The 16880-nt window shown below is 58.3% G+C and overlaps 1 protein-coding gene across 1 annotated transcript; it reads right to left on the bottom strand.

Annotated features, from left to right (window-relative positions):
- Positions 1-4056: 4056 nt before the first annotated feature.
- VSIG8 (V-set and immunoglobulin domain containing 8) lies at positions 4057-13734 on the bottom strand. Its single transcript, XM_072358799.1, has 7 exons — positions 13686-13734; positions 12716-12891; positions 11794-11995; positions 9927-10091; positions 8784-8906; positions 6026-6164; positions 4057-4225 (listed from the first exon to the last, which is right to left on the bottom strand). The coding sequence occupies exons 1-7, from the start codon at positions 13732-13734 to the stop codon at positions 4057-4059; spliced, it is 1023 nt and encodes a 340-aa protein (XP_072214900.1).
- Between the last annotated feature and the right edge of the window lie 3146 nt (positions 13735-16880).

Consider the following 16880-nt stretch of genomic DNA (forward strand, 5'->3'; position numbering starts at 1 on the left):
TGGGTTTATGGGGGGGGCTGTGTTTAATAGGGGGGGGGTGTTGGGATGGGGTTGGAGGGGCTGAGTTTAATGGGGGGGGGGTCAGGGTTGGGATGGGGGGGGATGGGCTGCGTTTAATGGGGGGGCGAGTGTTGGGATGGGGGGCAGCTGCATTTAATAAGAGGGGGTCAGGCTTGGGATGGGGGATGGGGGGGAGCTGTGTTTAATGGGGGGGGGTGAGTGTTGGGATGGGGGGGGGGGCTGCGTTTAATAGGGGGGGTCTGTTGGGATGGGGGATGGGGAAGCTGCGTTTAATTGGGGGGGGTCAGTGTTGGGATGGGTTTATGGGGGGGCTGTGTTTAATGGGGGGGGGTCGGGGTTTGGGGGGGGGGCTGCGCTCACCTGGGAGCGGCGCACGAGGGCAGCAGATGGCCGCGATCGTTGGCGATGGGCTGAGTGGAGCCGTCCGTGGGGAGGGGCGCTGGGGGGGGTGGGATATAGATGGGATGGGGGCACAGAGGGGAGGGGGGAGGGATAGGGGGGGGAGGGATGGGGGGGGTCTCGGGAGGGTCAGTCAAAGTGAATGGGGGGGGTGGGGGGGGGGTTGTATAGATGGGGGGGTGGGGGGGTTATGGATGCGGTGGGGGGGGGTAGGGGGGTATAGATGGGCTGGGGGGGGTATAGATGTGATGGGGGGGCGGTGGGGGGGTATAGATATGGGGGGGGGTCGGTGGGGGGGGGGGTGGGGGGTATAGATGTGGTGGGGGTGGGATGATGGGGGCACAAAGGGGAGGGTTTAGGAGGGATGGGGGATGTGGGGAGGGGGGGGGGGGACGGGATGGGATGGGATGGGGGGGGGGGTCTCGGGGGGTTATGAGGGGGATGGTGGTGGGAGGGGGGGGGGGGGGCGGCCATTGGTGAAGGTGGGGATGTCCAATGGGGTCGGGGATGGGAGGGGGGGGTCAAAGCGGATGGGGGGGGGAGATAGATGGGATGGAGGTGGGATGGGGGCTGTGGGATGGGGGGGGGGGGGGGGACCCGATGGGGTGGGGGTCTCTGGGGGGGGGTATGAAGTGGGAGGGATGGGGGGGGGGCGGCCATTGGTTTGGAGGGGAGGGGGGGGGTGTCAAAGCGGCTCCGTGAGGGGCGGTGGGTGGGAGGGGGGGGGGTCCGGTGTGTCCGTGGGTGGGTTTGGGGGGGGGGGGTCTCGGTGTTGCGGTACCTGCCGGCAGGGCCGGGCAACGCTCCAGTTGGGCAGGCGGGGGGGCGGTGAAGGCGTTCCTCGTACTGCGGGGGGGGCGGTTCGGTTCGGGTATCTAGATCAGTATCTATATCCACGGACCCCCCCCCCCCCCGGTTCGGGTATCTACGAGTCCCGGTTCTCCGGGCCCGGAACCCCCTGAATCCACCCCCCCCCTCCCCCATCTCCTCCCGGTTCCGATCCGGTTCCGGTCCGGTTCCCCACCTGCCCCGATCCGTATCGTCCCCGCCATCGCAGCGTCCTCCGTCTCATGGCAACCGCCCCCCCCCCCAACACAACACAACACAACCCAATCCAACCCCCCCCCCACAACCTAACGCCGCTGAGCGCCCCCTGGTGGTCAAAGAGGGGAACTGCAGCCGCTTATAGGGGTCGGGGTTTGGGGTTAAGGATGGGTCAGGGGTTAGGGATGGGGTTAAGGGTTAAGGTTGGGGTCAGGGTTAAGGATGGGGTCAGGGGTTAGGGATGGGGTCAGGAGTTAAGGATTAGGGTTAAGGTTAGGGTCAGGGGTTAGGGATGGGGTCAGGGGTTAAGGATTAGGGTTAGGGTTAGGGTCAGGGGTTAGGATGGGGTCAGGGGTTAAGGGTGGGGTCAGGGGTTAAGGATGGGGTCAGGGGTTAAGGATGGGGTCAGGGTTAAGGATGGGGTCAGGGGTTAAGGATGGGGTCAGAGGTTAAGGGTGGGGTCAGGGGTTAGGGATGGGGTCAGCGTTAAGGATGGGGTCAGGGGTTAGGGATGGGGTCAGGGTTAAGGATTAGGGTTAGGGTTAGGGGTTAGGGATGGGTCAGGGGTTAAGGATGGGGTTAAGGGTTAAGGATGGGGTCAGGGATGGGGTCAGAGGTTAAGGATGGGGTCAGGGGTTAAGGATGGGGTCAAGGGTTAGGGATGGGGTCAAGGGTTAAGGATGGGGTCAGGGATGGGTCAGGGGTTAAGGATGGGGTCAGGGGTTAGGGATGGGGTCAGGGCTAAGGATGGGGTCAGGGGTTAAGGATGGGGTTAAGGGTTAAGGTTGGGGTCAGGGTTAAGGATGGGGTTTGGGGTTAAGGATGGGGTCAGGGGTTAGGGATGGGGTCAAGGGTTAAGGATGGGGTCAAGGGTTAAGGATGGGGTTTGGGGTTAAGGATGGGGTCAGGGGTTAGGGATGGGGTCAAGGGTTAAGGATGGGGTCAGGGGTTAAGGATGGGGTTTGGGGTTAAGGATGGGGTCAGGGGTTAGGGATGGGGTCAAGGGTTAAGGATGGGGTCAGGGGTTAAGGATGGGGTTTGGGGTTAAGGATGGGGTCAGGGGTTAGGGATGGGGTTAAGGGTTATGGATGGGGTTTGGGGTTAGGGATGGGGTCAGGGTTAAGGATTAGGGTTAGGGTTAGGGTCAGGGGTTAAGGATGGGGTCAGGGGTTAAAGATGGGGTCAGGTTAAGGATGGGGTCAGGGGTTAAGGATTAGGGTTTAGGGTTAGGGTCAGGGGTTAGGGATGGGGTCAGGGTTAAGGATGGGGTCAGGGTTAAGGATCACTCCATAGGATTCCATCTTTTCGGTTCATTTTGGGTTGGTTTCCTTTATTTTGCCGCTGCTTTTCCGTTCTGTTTTGCCATTCCGGTGCCGTCAACATCCCCAATGGACACCTAATGGGGGGGGGGCACCGGGCTATGGGATGGATGGGGGGGGGGTGAATAATGAGGGTGAATAAGATCATGAAGCAATAAATAATGGGGGCGAGACGATAAAAAACCGGCCAAAAACCAGCAAAAATCAGTCAAACAATGAGAACGAACCGCCCTTAAAGCGGGGAATCCAACAGCGCTGGGATCGGGGTGAATTGTTGGCTTCAGGTTTGTATTGGTGAGACCCCCATGTGTGGGGATGGGAGCCCTCAATTGGGAGTCAGATGTGGGGCTGGGGAGTCTGATGTGGGGCTGGGACCCCTCAATAATAGAACCAGATGTGGGGCTGGGACCCCTCAATGGGGAGTCTGATGTGGGGCTGGGGAGTCCAATGTGGGTCTGGGACCCCGATGTGGGGCTGGGACCCCTCAATGTGGAGCCAGATGTGGGGCTGGTGAGTCTGATGTGGGGCTCGGACCCCTCAATGTGGAGTCCAATGTGGGGCTGGGGAGTCTTATGTGGGGCTGAGGAGCCAGATGTGGGGCTGGGACCCCTCAGTGGGAAGCCAGATGTGGGTCTGGGGAGTCCAATATGGGTCTGGGGACCCCGATGTGGGGTGGGACCCCTCAATGTGGAGCCAGATGTGGGGCTGGGGAGTCTTATGTGGGGCTGAGGAGCCCGCTATGGGGGTCTGGGACCCCTCAATGGGGATCCAGATGTGGGGCTGGGGAGTCTGATGTGGGGCTGGGGACCCCGATGTGGGGCTGGGACTCCTCAATGGGGGAGCCAGATGTGGGGCTGGGGAGTCTTATGTGGGGCTGAGGAGCCAGATGTGGGGCTGGGACCCCTCAGTGGGAAGCCAGATGTGGGGCTGGGGAGTCCAATATGGGTCTGGGGACCCCGATGTGGGGCTGGGACCCCTCAATGAGGAGCCAGATGTGGGGCTGGGGAGTCTTATGTGGGGCTGAGGAGCCAGATGTGGGGCTGGGACCCCTCAAATGGGAGCCAGATGTGGGGCTGGGAACCCTCAATAAGGGAACCAGATGTGGGGCTGGGGAGTCCAATGTGGGGCTGGTGAGTCTGATGTGGGGCTGGGACCCCTCAATGCAGAGTCAGATGTGGGGCTGGGACCCCTCAATGTGGAGCCAAATGTGGGTCTGAGGAGCCAGATGTGGGGCTGTGACCCCCCATTGCGGGGTCGTATTTGGGGGGGGGGGTCACAGAGCCGGACACGCCACCTGGTGGCGGATGCCGTCGTTGCAGAGCAGCGCTGCCGCTCGCTCGTCGCCGTCTCCGTGCTGGCACTGCATGTAGCTGATGCCGTGCGGGGAATAGGGGTGGGAGCAGACGTTGCAGGTCCGGGTCATCGTGCCGCCCGCGCTGCTCCTAAAGGGAAAGGGGGGGAGCCACAAACAGCCCCCCCCGGAGCGGACCTCAGCACCCAAAGGTGCCGTGGGGGCTCCTATGGGGGCCATTAGGGCTTGGTTGGACCCCTTAGTGGCACCTATGGGTTCCATTAGGACTTGGTGGCATCCATTGGTGCCATTAGGACTTGGTGGCACCTATAGATGCCATCAGCCCCATACATCCTCATATATCCCCATACATCCTCATATATCCCCATACATCCCCATACATCCTCCATATATACCCATACATCCCTATATATCCGCCATACATCCTCATATATCCCCAATACATCCCCATACATCCTCATATATCTCCGTATATCCCCATATATCCCCCATACACCCCCATACATCCCCATATATCTCCATACATCCTCATATATCCCCAATACATCCCCATATACCCCATATATCCCCATACATCCCCATACGTCCTCCATATATACCCATACATCCCTATATATCTGCCATACATCCCTCATACATCTCCATACATCCCCAATACATCCCCATATATCCCCATATATCCCCATACATCCCCATATATCCCCATATATCCCCATATATCCCCATACATCCCCATATATCCCCATATATCCCCATATATCCCCATACATCCCCATATATCTCCATACATCCTCATATATCCCCATACATCCCCATACATCCTCCATATATACCCATACAACCCTATATATCCGCCATACATCCCCCATACACCCCCATATATCCTCAATACATCCCCATACATCCCAATACATCCCCATATACCCCCATACATCCCCTTACATCCCCCATACAACCCCATATATCTTCCATATATACCCATACAACCCTATATATCCACCATATGTCCCTCATACATCTCCTTACATCCCCATACTCCCCATATATCCCCAATAAACCCCCATACATCCCCATATATCCCCAAATATCTCCATACATCCCCATATATCCCCATGCATTCCCATACATCCTCCATATATACCCATACAACCCTATATATCCACCATACATCCTCATATATCCCCAATACATCCCCATATACCCCCATACATCCCCATATATCCCCATACGTTCCCATATATCTCCATACATCCCCATATATCCCGAATACATCCCCATACATCCCCATATATCCCCATACATCACCATACATCCCCATATTACTCCATATATCCTCATATATCCCCATACATCCCCATATATACCCATACAACCCTATATATCCACCATACATCCCCATATATCCCCAATACACCCCCCCACACCCCTATACAGCCCCAATCCATCCCCATACACTCCTATATCCACACCCCATGTCCCCATGCCCATCACCCACTCACATCCCCATATCTATCCCCCATATCTATCCCCCATATCTATCCCCCATATCTATACCCCATATCTATACCCCATATCTATCCCCCATATCAATACCCCCATATCTATACCCCATATCTATACCTCATATCAATACCCCCATATCTATACCCCATATCTATCCCCCATATCTATCCCCCATATCTATCCCCCATATCTATACCCCATATATCTATCCCCCCATATCTATACCCCATATATCTATCCCCCCATATCTATACCCCATATATCTATCCCCCCATATCTATACCCCATATATCTATACCCCCACATCAATCCCCCATATCTATACCCCATATCTATCCCCCATATCTATCCCCCATATCTATCCCCCATATCCATACCCCATATCAATACCCCCATATATCCCCCATATCCCCCTCCTGCCCCTCACCTGCACTCGCTGCAGCTCCTTTGACACTCCTTCCTCCGGTACCGACACATCAAAGCCCCGATCAACAACCCGAGGAGGCTGAGCAGCAACAGCGACCCCAAAACGGACCCCACAATAACACCAGCCTGGCGGCCACCTCCTATAGGGACACAAACAGTCAGCACCAGCACCTCCTATAGGGCACCCCACGACCCCCTTTGGTGTCACCACCTCCCATTAGGGGACCCCCCAACCCACAATGACCCCCATTGGTGTCACCATCTCCCTATAGGGGACCCCACAACCCCCCTTTGGTGTCACCACCTCCCTATAGGGGACCCCCAACCCCCCCACAACCCCCTTTGGTGTCACCACCTCCCTATAGGGCACCCCACAACCCCCCCCTGGCGGCCACCTCCTATAGGGACATATAGGAGTCCATAGGGACATAGGGACAGCCTGTCAGCATCACCACCTCCCTATAGGGGACCCCACAACCCCCCTATGGTGTCACCCCCTCCCTATGGGGACCCCAAAACCCACCCTGGCCCCCTTTGGTGTCACCATCTCCCTATAGGGGACCCCCCAGCCCACAATGACCCCCATTGGTGTCACCATCTCTCTATAGGGGACCCCACGACCCCCTTTGGTGTCACCACTTCCCTATAGGGGATCCTACAGCCCCCCTGACACCCTTTGGTGTCACCATCTCCCTATAGGGGACCCCACACCCCCCCCCTGGCGGCCAGCTCCTATAGGGACATATACGAGTCCATAGGGACATAGGGACAGCCTGTCAGCATCACCACCTCCCTATGGGGGACCCCACAACCCACCCTGACCCCCTTTGGTGTCACCACCTCCATATAGGGGACCCCCAACACCCCTCTGACCCCCTTTGGTGTCACCACTTCCCTATAGGGACACAAACAGCCTGTCAGCACCAACACCTCCTATAGGGCACCCCATGACCCCCTTTGGTGTCACCACCTCCCTATAGGGGACCCCCCAGCCCACAATGACCCCCATTGGTGTCACCATCTCTCTATAGGGGACCCCACGACCCCCTTTGGTGTCACCACCTCCCTATAGGGCACCACACAGTGCCCCCTGGCGGCCACCTCCTATAGGGACACAAAGACCCTGTCATCATCACTACCTCCTATAGGGCACCCCACGACCCCCTTTGGTGTCACTGCCTTCCTATAGGGGACCCCACGACCCCCCTTTGGTGTCACCACCTCCCTATGGGGACCCCCCAACCCACAATGACCCCCATTGGTGTCACTACCTCCCTATAGGGGACCCCACAACCCCCCTTTGGTGTCACCACCTCCCTATAGGGGATCCTACAGCCCCCCTGACCCCCTTTGGTGTCACCATCTCCCTATAGGGCTCCCCACAACCCCCTTTGGTGTCCCCACCTCCCTATGGGGACCCCCCAACCCACAATGACCCCCATTGGTGTCACCATCTCCCTATAGGGGACCCCACAACCCCCTTTGGTGTCACCACCTCCCTATGGGGACCCCACAACCCACCCTGACCCCCATTGGTGTCACCATCTCCCTATAGGGGACCCCACACCCCCCCCTGGCGGCCACCTCCTATAGGGACATATAGGAGTCCATAGGGACATAGGGACATAGGGACAGCCTGTCAGCATCACCACCTCCCTATGGGGGACCCCCAACACCCCTCTGACCCCCTTTGGTGTCCCCACCTCCCTATGGGGACCCCCCAACCCACAATGACCCCCATTGGTGTCACCATCTCCCTATAGGGGACCCCACAACCCCCTTTGGTGTCACCACCTCCCTATGGGGACCCCACAACCCACCCTGACCCCCATTGGTGTCACCATCTCCCTATAGGGGACCCCACACCCCCCCCTGGCGGCCACCTCCTATAGGGACATATAGGAGTCCATAGGGACATAGGGACATAGGGACAGCCTGTCAGCATCACCACCTCCCTATGGGGGACCCCCAACACCCCTCTGACCCCCTTTGGTGTCCCCACCTCCCTATGGGGACCCCCCAGCCCACAATGACCCCCATTGGTGTCACCATCTCTCTATAGGGGACCCCACGACCCCCCTTTGGTGTCACCACATCCCTATAGGGGACCCCCAACCCACAATGACCCCCATTGGTGTCACCGTCTCTCTATAGGGGACCCCACAACCCCCCTTTGGTGTCACCACCTCCCTATAGGGGACCACACAATGCCCCCTGGCGGCCATCTCCTATAGGGACACAAAGACCCTGTCATCATCACCACCTCCCTATAGGGCACCCCACAACCCCCCTTTGGTGTCACCACCTCCCTATAGGGGACACCCCAGCCCACCCTGACCCCCATTGGTGTCACCATCTCCCTATAGGGGACCCCACAACCCCCTTTGGTGTCACCACCTCCCTATGGGGACCCCAAAACCCACCCTGACCCCCATTGGTGTCACCATCTCCCTATAGGGGACCCCACACCCCCCCCCCTGGCGGCCACCTCCTATAGGGACATATACGAGTCCATAGGGACATAGGGACAGCCTGTCAGCATCACCACCTCCCTATAGGGGACCCCCAACACCCCTCTGACCCCCTTTGGTGTCACCACTTCCCTATAGGGACACAAACAGCCTGTCAGCACCAACACCTCCTATAGGGCACCCCATGACCCCCATTGGTGTCACCATCTCCCTATAGGGCACCCCAGCCCCCCCTTTGGTGCCACCCCCTCCCTATGGGGACCCCCCGACCCCCCCGTTGTCACTCACTCTGTGAGGGGCTGAGTGTCAGCTGGCAGGTGGCGTAGCCCACGCGGTTGGTGACTCGGCACTGATAGACCCCAGCGTGAGCCTCAGACACACTGCGGATCAGGAGGTCACCTGGAGCACGGCCTGGGGGGGAGATGGGGGTCAGTGGGGGGAGATGGGGGACAGTGGGGGGAGATGGGGGTCAGTGGGGGGAGATGGGGGACAATGGGGGGAGATGGGGGACAGTGGGGGGAGATGGGGGTCAGTGGGGGGAGATGGGGGACAGTGGAGGGAGATGGGGGTCAGTGGGGGGATATGAGGGTCAGTGGGGGGAGATGGGGGACAATGGGGGGAGATGGGGGACGTGGGGGAATATGGGGGACAGTGGGGGGATATGGGGGTCAGTGGGGGGAGATGGGGGTCAGTGGGGGGATATAGGGGACAATGGGGACCTATATGGGGGCGTAATATGGGGATATGGGGCATGATATGGGGATATGGGGGTGTAATATGGGGATATGGGAGCATGATATGGGGATATGGGGGTGTAATATGGGGATGTGAGGGTGTAATATGGGGATATGGGGGTATAATATGGAGATGTGGGGGTGTAATATGGAGATATGGGGGTGTAATATGGGGATATGGGGGTGTAATATGGGGATATGGGGGTGTAATATGGGGATATGGGGCTGTAATATGGGGATATGGGGGTGTAATAGGGGGATGTGGGGGCGTGATATGGGGATATGGGGGCTGAGAGTGCAGGGATATGGGGCATGGGTCATTGGGATAGGGGTGTGGGGATGTGGGGGTGTATATGGAGATGTAAAGGGGGGACATGGGGTGCAGGGATGTGGGGATATGGGACATTGGGATAGGGGTGTGGGGATGTGGGGACATATATGGGGTCATGGGGTGCAGGGACATGGGGACACACAGATATGGGGACACAGGGACATGGGGACACAGGGATATGGGGACAGATGGACATGGGGACACACGGACATAGGGACACACAGACATGGGGGCACTGCTGGACACCCATGGACACGGAGCCCATGGAGCATGGCCAGGGATGAACACAGCCATGGCTGCACATTGCCACGAGCCCCACAGCCCCCCCTACACCCCCCAGCCCTATTGGGTGCCCCCATTGCCCACCTTGGATGGTTCCTTGGGGCAGCCGTCCTCCTCCGTACCCATCTGCCAGCTTGGCCCATTGATAAGCCAGCGGTGCGGCCCCTCCTCGGCTGTAGCAGCGCAGCAGGACGCTGCCTCCCTGCACCTGATCCCCTTCGGTCCAGCACTGCGGGGCTGCCGGCTTCTCTGCGGGGCGAGGGGCAGCGTCACCACCGGGGGGGATACGGGCACCACCGGGGACATTGACACCACCGGGGATGCGGTCATCACAGGGGAGGTGGTCATTAGCGGGGGCATCGTCATCACCTGCGCCGCCAGCAGCACCAGGGACATGGTCACCACCGGGATCGTGGTCACCATATGGGGCACCATCACCACCACCGGGAGCACCGGCACCATTAGGGACATGGTCACCACCACCAGGGTCATTGACACTGATGTGGGTACTGCCACCAGTGGGGTCATGGTCATCAATGGGGCCAGCATCACCATCAGGGTTATGGTCACCATTAGGGACATTGCCACCACCACCATGGCCATGGTCACCAATGGGGCCACCATCACCATCAGGATTATGGTCACCATTAGGGACATTGTCACCAGTATGGACATGGTTGCCACCACCACCACTAGGGACATTGGCACCACTGTGGACATTGTCACCAGTAGGGTCATGGTCACCAATGGGGCCACCATCATCACTGGGGTTATGGTCACCACCATTAGGGACATTGTCACCACCACCATGGCCATGGTTGCCACCATCACCACTAGGGACACTGACACCACTGTGGACATTGACACCACCAGGGTTATGGTCACCAATGGGGCCACCATCATCACCAGGGTCATGGTCACCACCACCATGGACATGGTCATCAATAGGGTCACCATCACCACTAGGGACACTGGCACTACTATGGACATTGTCACCAGTGGGGTCATGGTCACCAATGGGGCCACCATCACCATCAGGATTATGGTCACCATTAGGGACATTGTCACCACCACCATGGCCATGGTCATCAATGGGGCCACCATCACCATCAGGGTTATGGTGACCATTAGGGACATTGTCACCACCACCATGGCCATGGTCACCAATGGGGCCACCATCACCATCAGGGTTATGGTCACCACCATTAGGGACATTGTCACCAGTATGGACATGGTTGCCACCACCACCACTAGGGACATTGGCACCACTGTGGACATTGTCACCAGTAGGGTCATGGTCACCAATGGGGCCACCATCATCACCAGGGTCATGGTCACCACCACCATGGACATGGTCATCAATGGGGTCACCATCACCACTAGGGACACTGGAACCACTATGGACATGGTCACCAGTGGGGTCATGGTCACCAATGGGGCGACCATCATCACTGAGGTTATGGTCACCACCATTAGGGACATGGTCACCACCACCATGGACATGGTTACCATCATGGCCACCATCACCACTGTGGACATTGACACCACCAGGGCCATGGTCACCTCTGGGGCCACCATCTTCACAAGGGTTATGGTCACCATTAGGGACATTGCCACCACCACCATGGCCATGGTCACCAATGGGGTCACCATCACCACTAGGGACATTGACACCAGCATGGCCATGGTCACCACTGGGGCCACCATCACCACTGTGCTTATGGCCACCACCATGGACAGCTCCCCATTGACACCACCAATGCCACCATGTGGACAAGGTCACCATCAATGCCACCACCACCATTTGGGACACCGCCACCACCAGGGTTGGGGACACACGGCCACCCTTAGGGCCACCATGACCCCCTTAGGGCCACATTGACACTACCACGAAGGGACGATGCCAGCACCGGTGCCACCAAGCAGCACCGGGATGGGGTTGTGGTCTCACCTTGCACGGTGACGATGACCTCGTGCACGGCCACGGTGTTCTTCTTGACCCGGCACTGGTAGGTCCCAGTGTCAGAGACCTGCAGGTCAGCCAGGCGGATGGAGGCGTCGTGCTGCCCGGGGTCGTTCTGCACAAAGGCCACCCGGTCCTGCAGCCCCGAACCGCTGCCGTAGTTGACGTGGTGGTCGTGGTAGGAAAGGAACTGGGTGGGATGGGATGGGGGGTGAGGGTGGGCAGAGGGGCTGCCTGCTGCCTTCCCTGCTCCTTGCATGGCACTGCTTCCCTCCTGCATCCCTACGGCTCCATCCCTCCTCATCTCTTTGTCCTACCCCATATCTGCTCCTCCATCTCTCCTTGGCCATCCTTCCTTATCCCATCCCATCCCACAGCACCACATCCCATCTCATCCAACCCATCCCATCCCATCCCATCTCATCCATCTCATCCCATTCCCATCCCATTCTCATCCCCTCTATCCCATCCCATCCCATCCCATCCCATCCCATCCCATCCCATCCCATCCCATCCCATCCCATTTCCATCCCATCCCATTCCCATCCAATCCCATCCCATCCCATCCCATCCCATCCCAATCCATCCCATCCCATCCCATCCCATCCCATCCCATCCCATCCCATTTCCATCCCATCCCATTCCCATCCAATCCCATCCCATCCCATCCCATCCCATCCCATCCCATCCCATCCCATCCCATCCCATCCCATCCCCATCCCATCCCATCCCATCCCATCCCATCCCATCCCATCCCATCCCATCCCATCCCCATCCCATCCCATCCCATTCATCCCATTCATCCCATCCCATCCCATCCCATCCCTCCTCATCCCTTTCTCCTGCCCCATCCCTCCCCTCCATCCCCCCACCCCACAGGATGGGTCCATCTCAGTGACCCCACACTCACCACGTTCTCGGGGCCGGTGCGCTCCGGTGTGATCTGGATCCACTCGATGCCCACACCTTGGGGCCCGTTGTCTTCAGGCTCGAGGACGTAGGGACAGCCCAGCTTCACCGAGTCCCCCTTGGCCAAGTAAAGAACCTCACGGCCTTTGCTGTTGATCCTTACGGCCAGGAGAAGAGCTGGGGGAGATGGGCAGCATGTGAGCACCATGAGCCTGCGCCCCACAGCAGCCTGACCCCATAACCCACCCTATCTCAACCCTATAACCCAGAGTACCCTGACCCTATACCCCATCCCATCCCATCCCAACCCTATAACCCACAGCACTCCAACTCTATAAACCCACAGTACTCTGACCCTATACCCCATCCCAACCCTATAAACCCAGAGTACCCTCACCCTATACCCCATCCCAACCCTGTAACTCACAGCACTCCAACCCTATAAACCCAGTGTACCCTCACCCCATACCCCATCCCATCCCAACCCTACAACCCACAGTACTTGGACCCTACACCCCATCCCAACCCTATAACCCACAGTATTCTCACCCTATACCCCATCCCAACCCCGTAACTCACAGCACTCCAACCCTATAAACCCAGTGAACCCTGACCCTATACCCCATCCCATCCCAAACCTATGACCCACAGTACTCAAACCCTATACCCCATCCCAACCCTATAACCCACAGTATTCTCACCCTATACCCCATCCCAACCCTATAACCCACAGTATTCTCACCCTATACCCCATCCCAACCCTACACCCCACAGCACTTCAACCCTACAACCCACAGTACTCAGACCCTACACCCCATCCCAACCCCACATCCCCCTACCCCACATCTCATCACCCAACCCTCTGTCTCTTGGATCCCCATTTACAAATACCCCAATGGGACGGAGCACCCAATTGGGCTCAAACAAACAACCCCCCTCCGTCCATCCTCATTGACTTTGGGGTCACCTACCTGGCATCAGCCCCAAGAGCAGGAGCTGCCCGGCGCCGTGCCGTGCCATCGCGCTGTGCTGCTGGCGGTGATGGAGGAGGAGGAGGAAGAGGAGGAAGAGGAGGAAGAGGAGTGCGGGTGGATGAAGGCTCCGAGGCGACGAAGCACCACCCGGCACGCGCGGCCCTTTTACATGCTGGGTCCGGCTGCTCCTCCCTATGGGGTGGATGCCTTTGGGATGACTGAGTGGCTCCGAGCTGTGCGTGAGCGATGCCGCCCTGCTCCACTCCCTACCTGCTAATTAAGAGCTGCTGTGCCATGTAGGGCTGCATCCCATTGGAGAGAGGCTGGGGGCTGGAGTATGGGGATAGGGGCAATGGGGCGCCCATTGGAGAGGGTGTAATATGGGCATAGGGGCAATGGGGTGCCCATCGGAGAGGGTGTAATATGGGTATAGGGGCAATGGGGTGCCCATCGGAGAGGGTGTAATATGGGTATAGGGGCAATGGGGTGCCCATTGGAGAGGGTGTAATGTGGGTATGGGGGCAATGGGGTGCCCATTGGAGAGGGACTGGGGGCTGTAATGTGGGTATAGGGGTAATGGGATGCTCTGTGGGGTCCATTCCCAGCAGTAGGGGTGGGGATTTGGGGTTGAAGACCCCATTGGGGGCTCTTGCCCTGTGATAAGCAGCGGAGAGAGCAGTGGGGTCGGTGGTGGAAGATCCACTTGGGATCCATCTGAAGGGTCCTGGGGAGATGATGGTGCTGCCCCACGCGGCCCCAAAAGGGTTTTGGTGTTGGAGAGGGACACAGATGTAGGAGCTTAAAGGTGTGGTTGGACCACGGGCTTAATCCCCTATAGATCCCTCCTCCAGTCCTGCCCCCTTCCTATGGGGACGCTGTCAGTGCAATGGGACCACCGAGCCCACCTGGGTGACGTTGGGTGATGTGGGGACGTGGGACAGCAGTGGGTCTGGGGGGGGAGGGGATGGAGGGGGGGGGACACCTGCAGTGCCCATGGATGGGTTGGGGTCAGCCAAGGTGGGCTCAGGGACACCACAAAGGGTTGTGGACAGGGCTGCCATACAGCTGACAAAGGCCATAATGGGGGTGGGGGGGCTGCTCAACCTTTAGGACCCCCACCATCATTACCCCACACCCTATTGGGTCTCTATGGCCGTGCCATACTCAGGGCAGCTCCGGTCACTCGGCGGTGCCCCGCGGCACAGCTCGGCTCCGCCGGGTGTTTTCCACCCCACTGCCCAATCCGGATGGGCAGCACCTCCCTACCGGCCCCAAACGCTCCCCGGGGCCACAGCTGCTCTATTTAGTGTCCCCGCACTGAGCTCATCGTTGTCCTTTAACCCTTAGTGGGAATAGGACCACGTGTTGTTGGGGCAGCGTCTGTGATTTGGGGCCCCCAGGGGTGGCAGCGAGGGGACGATCCCAAACACGGTTTGGTAGCCCTGCATTCCTGCTCTAGGATGGGTGGGGAGTCACCGGCCCCATAACACAGCGGGGATGGGACCCACGGGATGGAGGCCATCAATGGGGACACACTGAGGGCCCCATAGGAGTCGGGTTGAGCCCAAAGCAGCCATGCAGCCCCATAGTGCCCGGCCCCATTGGGGACACCCATAGGGCAAAGAGCAGCTTGGGGGTGCAGGAGCAGGTGGGATTCCCACCCCGCAGCCCCCCATGTTGTTTCCCTGCCCGGGGCAGTCCGGCCTTTCCTTGCTCTCCTTATTTTTGTAGCTGCTCATAGAATTAATCAGAGCCACTCCTATGGGATCACTCTGAAGCTGCCGTTCCCCATCCCGCTGTGGTTTGTTGTGTGTTGAGGTTTGCATCACTCTCTGGACGCTTTGCTTTGTCCCTTCATAAGGCCGCGGCCACGGGGCCGCCAGGTGACACGGCGCTGAGCAAGTGCTGCTCATAGGGAGGGTGAGGCATTAGGGCAGGGACGGCAGCGGGTTGGGCTCCATTGGGTCATGGGGACACGGCAGAACCCCCCAGGAATGGGGCAGGGATGTTCCTGGCCCCAACAAGCAGGGAGATGGGCAGGGGGCTGTTCCTAACACTAAACACAACACTCACGCTACCCTAACCCAACCTTGACCCTAACTCTAACCTCAGTTCTAACCCTAACCCTAACTCTAACACAAGCTCCAGCCCAACCCCAACCCTAACCCTAACCTCAAACCCAACCCGGACCCCAACCCTAACCCCAACCCAATTCTAACCCTAACCCTAACTCTAACTCCAACTCCAACCCTAACCATAACCTCAAACCCAGCCCTAGCCCAACCCCGACCCTAACCATAACCCCAACCCTGACCCTAACCCCAACCCCAACCCTAACTCCAATCCCAACCCTAACCTCAAACCCCACTGAGCCCAACCCTGACCCTAACCCCAACCCCAACCCTGACCCTAACCCCAATTCTAACCCTAACCCTAACTCTAACCTCAACCTTACTCCTAACTATAACCTCAAACCCAGCCCTAGCCCAACCCTGACCCTAACCCCAACCCTGACCCTAACCCCAACCCTAACCCTAACTCCAGAGAGTTGGGCTCCACTGGGTCATGGGGACACAGCAGAACCCCCCAGGAATGGGGCAGGGATGTTCCTGGCCCCAACAAGCAGGGAGATGGGCAGGGGGCTGTTCCTAACACTAAACACAACACTTATGCTACCCTAACCCAACCTTGACCCTAACCATAACGCCCAACTAACCCTTACCCAACCCAATTCTAACCCTAACTCCAACTCCAACCCTAACCATAACCTCAAACCCCACTGAGCCCAACCCTGACCCTAACCATAACCCCAGCCCTGACCCTAACCCCAATTCTAACCCTAACCCTATCTCCAGAGGGTTGGGCTCCATTGGGTCATGGGGACACAGCAGAACCCCCCAGGAATGGGGCAGGGATGTTCCTAACACTAAACACAACACTTATCCTACCCTAACCCAACCTTGACCCTAATTCTAACCCCAATCCTAACCCTAACCCAAGCTTCAGCCCAACCCCAACCCTAACCTCAAACCCAACCCTGACCCTAACCCTAACTCTAACTCTAAACCCAACTCTAACCCCAACCCAATTCTAACCCTAGCTCTAACTCCAACTCCAACCCTAACCATAACCTCAAACCCAGCCCTAGCCCAACCCTGACCCTAACCATAACCCCAACCCTGACCCTAACTC

Source organism: Excalfactoria chinensis, chromosome 32, assembly GCF_039878825.1.
Source record: "Excalfactoria chinensis isolate bCotChi1 chromosome 32, bCotChi1.hap2, whole genome shotgun sequence".
Classification (NCBI taxonomy): Eukaryota; Metazoa; Chordata; class Aves; order Galliformes; family Phasianidae; genus Excalfactoria; species Excalfactoria chinensis.

Excerpts from the sequence above, each read along its gene's own strand:
- VSIG8 (XM_072358799.1), bottom strand. The coding sequence starts at position 13,734 with ATGGCACGGCACGGCGCCGGGCAGCTCCTGCTCTTGGGGCTGATGCCA. Across the intron at positions 11,996-12,715 it reads GCACCGGCCCCGAGAACGTG|TTCCTTTCCTACCACGACCA; the intron begins GTGAGTGTGGGG and ends CATCCCACCCAG. Across the intron at positions 8,907-9,926 it reads GCCCCAAGGAACCATCCAAG|GCCGTGCTCCAGGTGACCTC; the intron begins GTGGGCAATGGG and ends TCTCCCCCCCAG.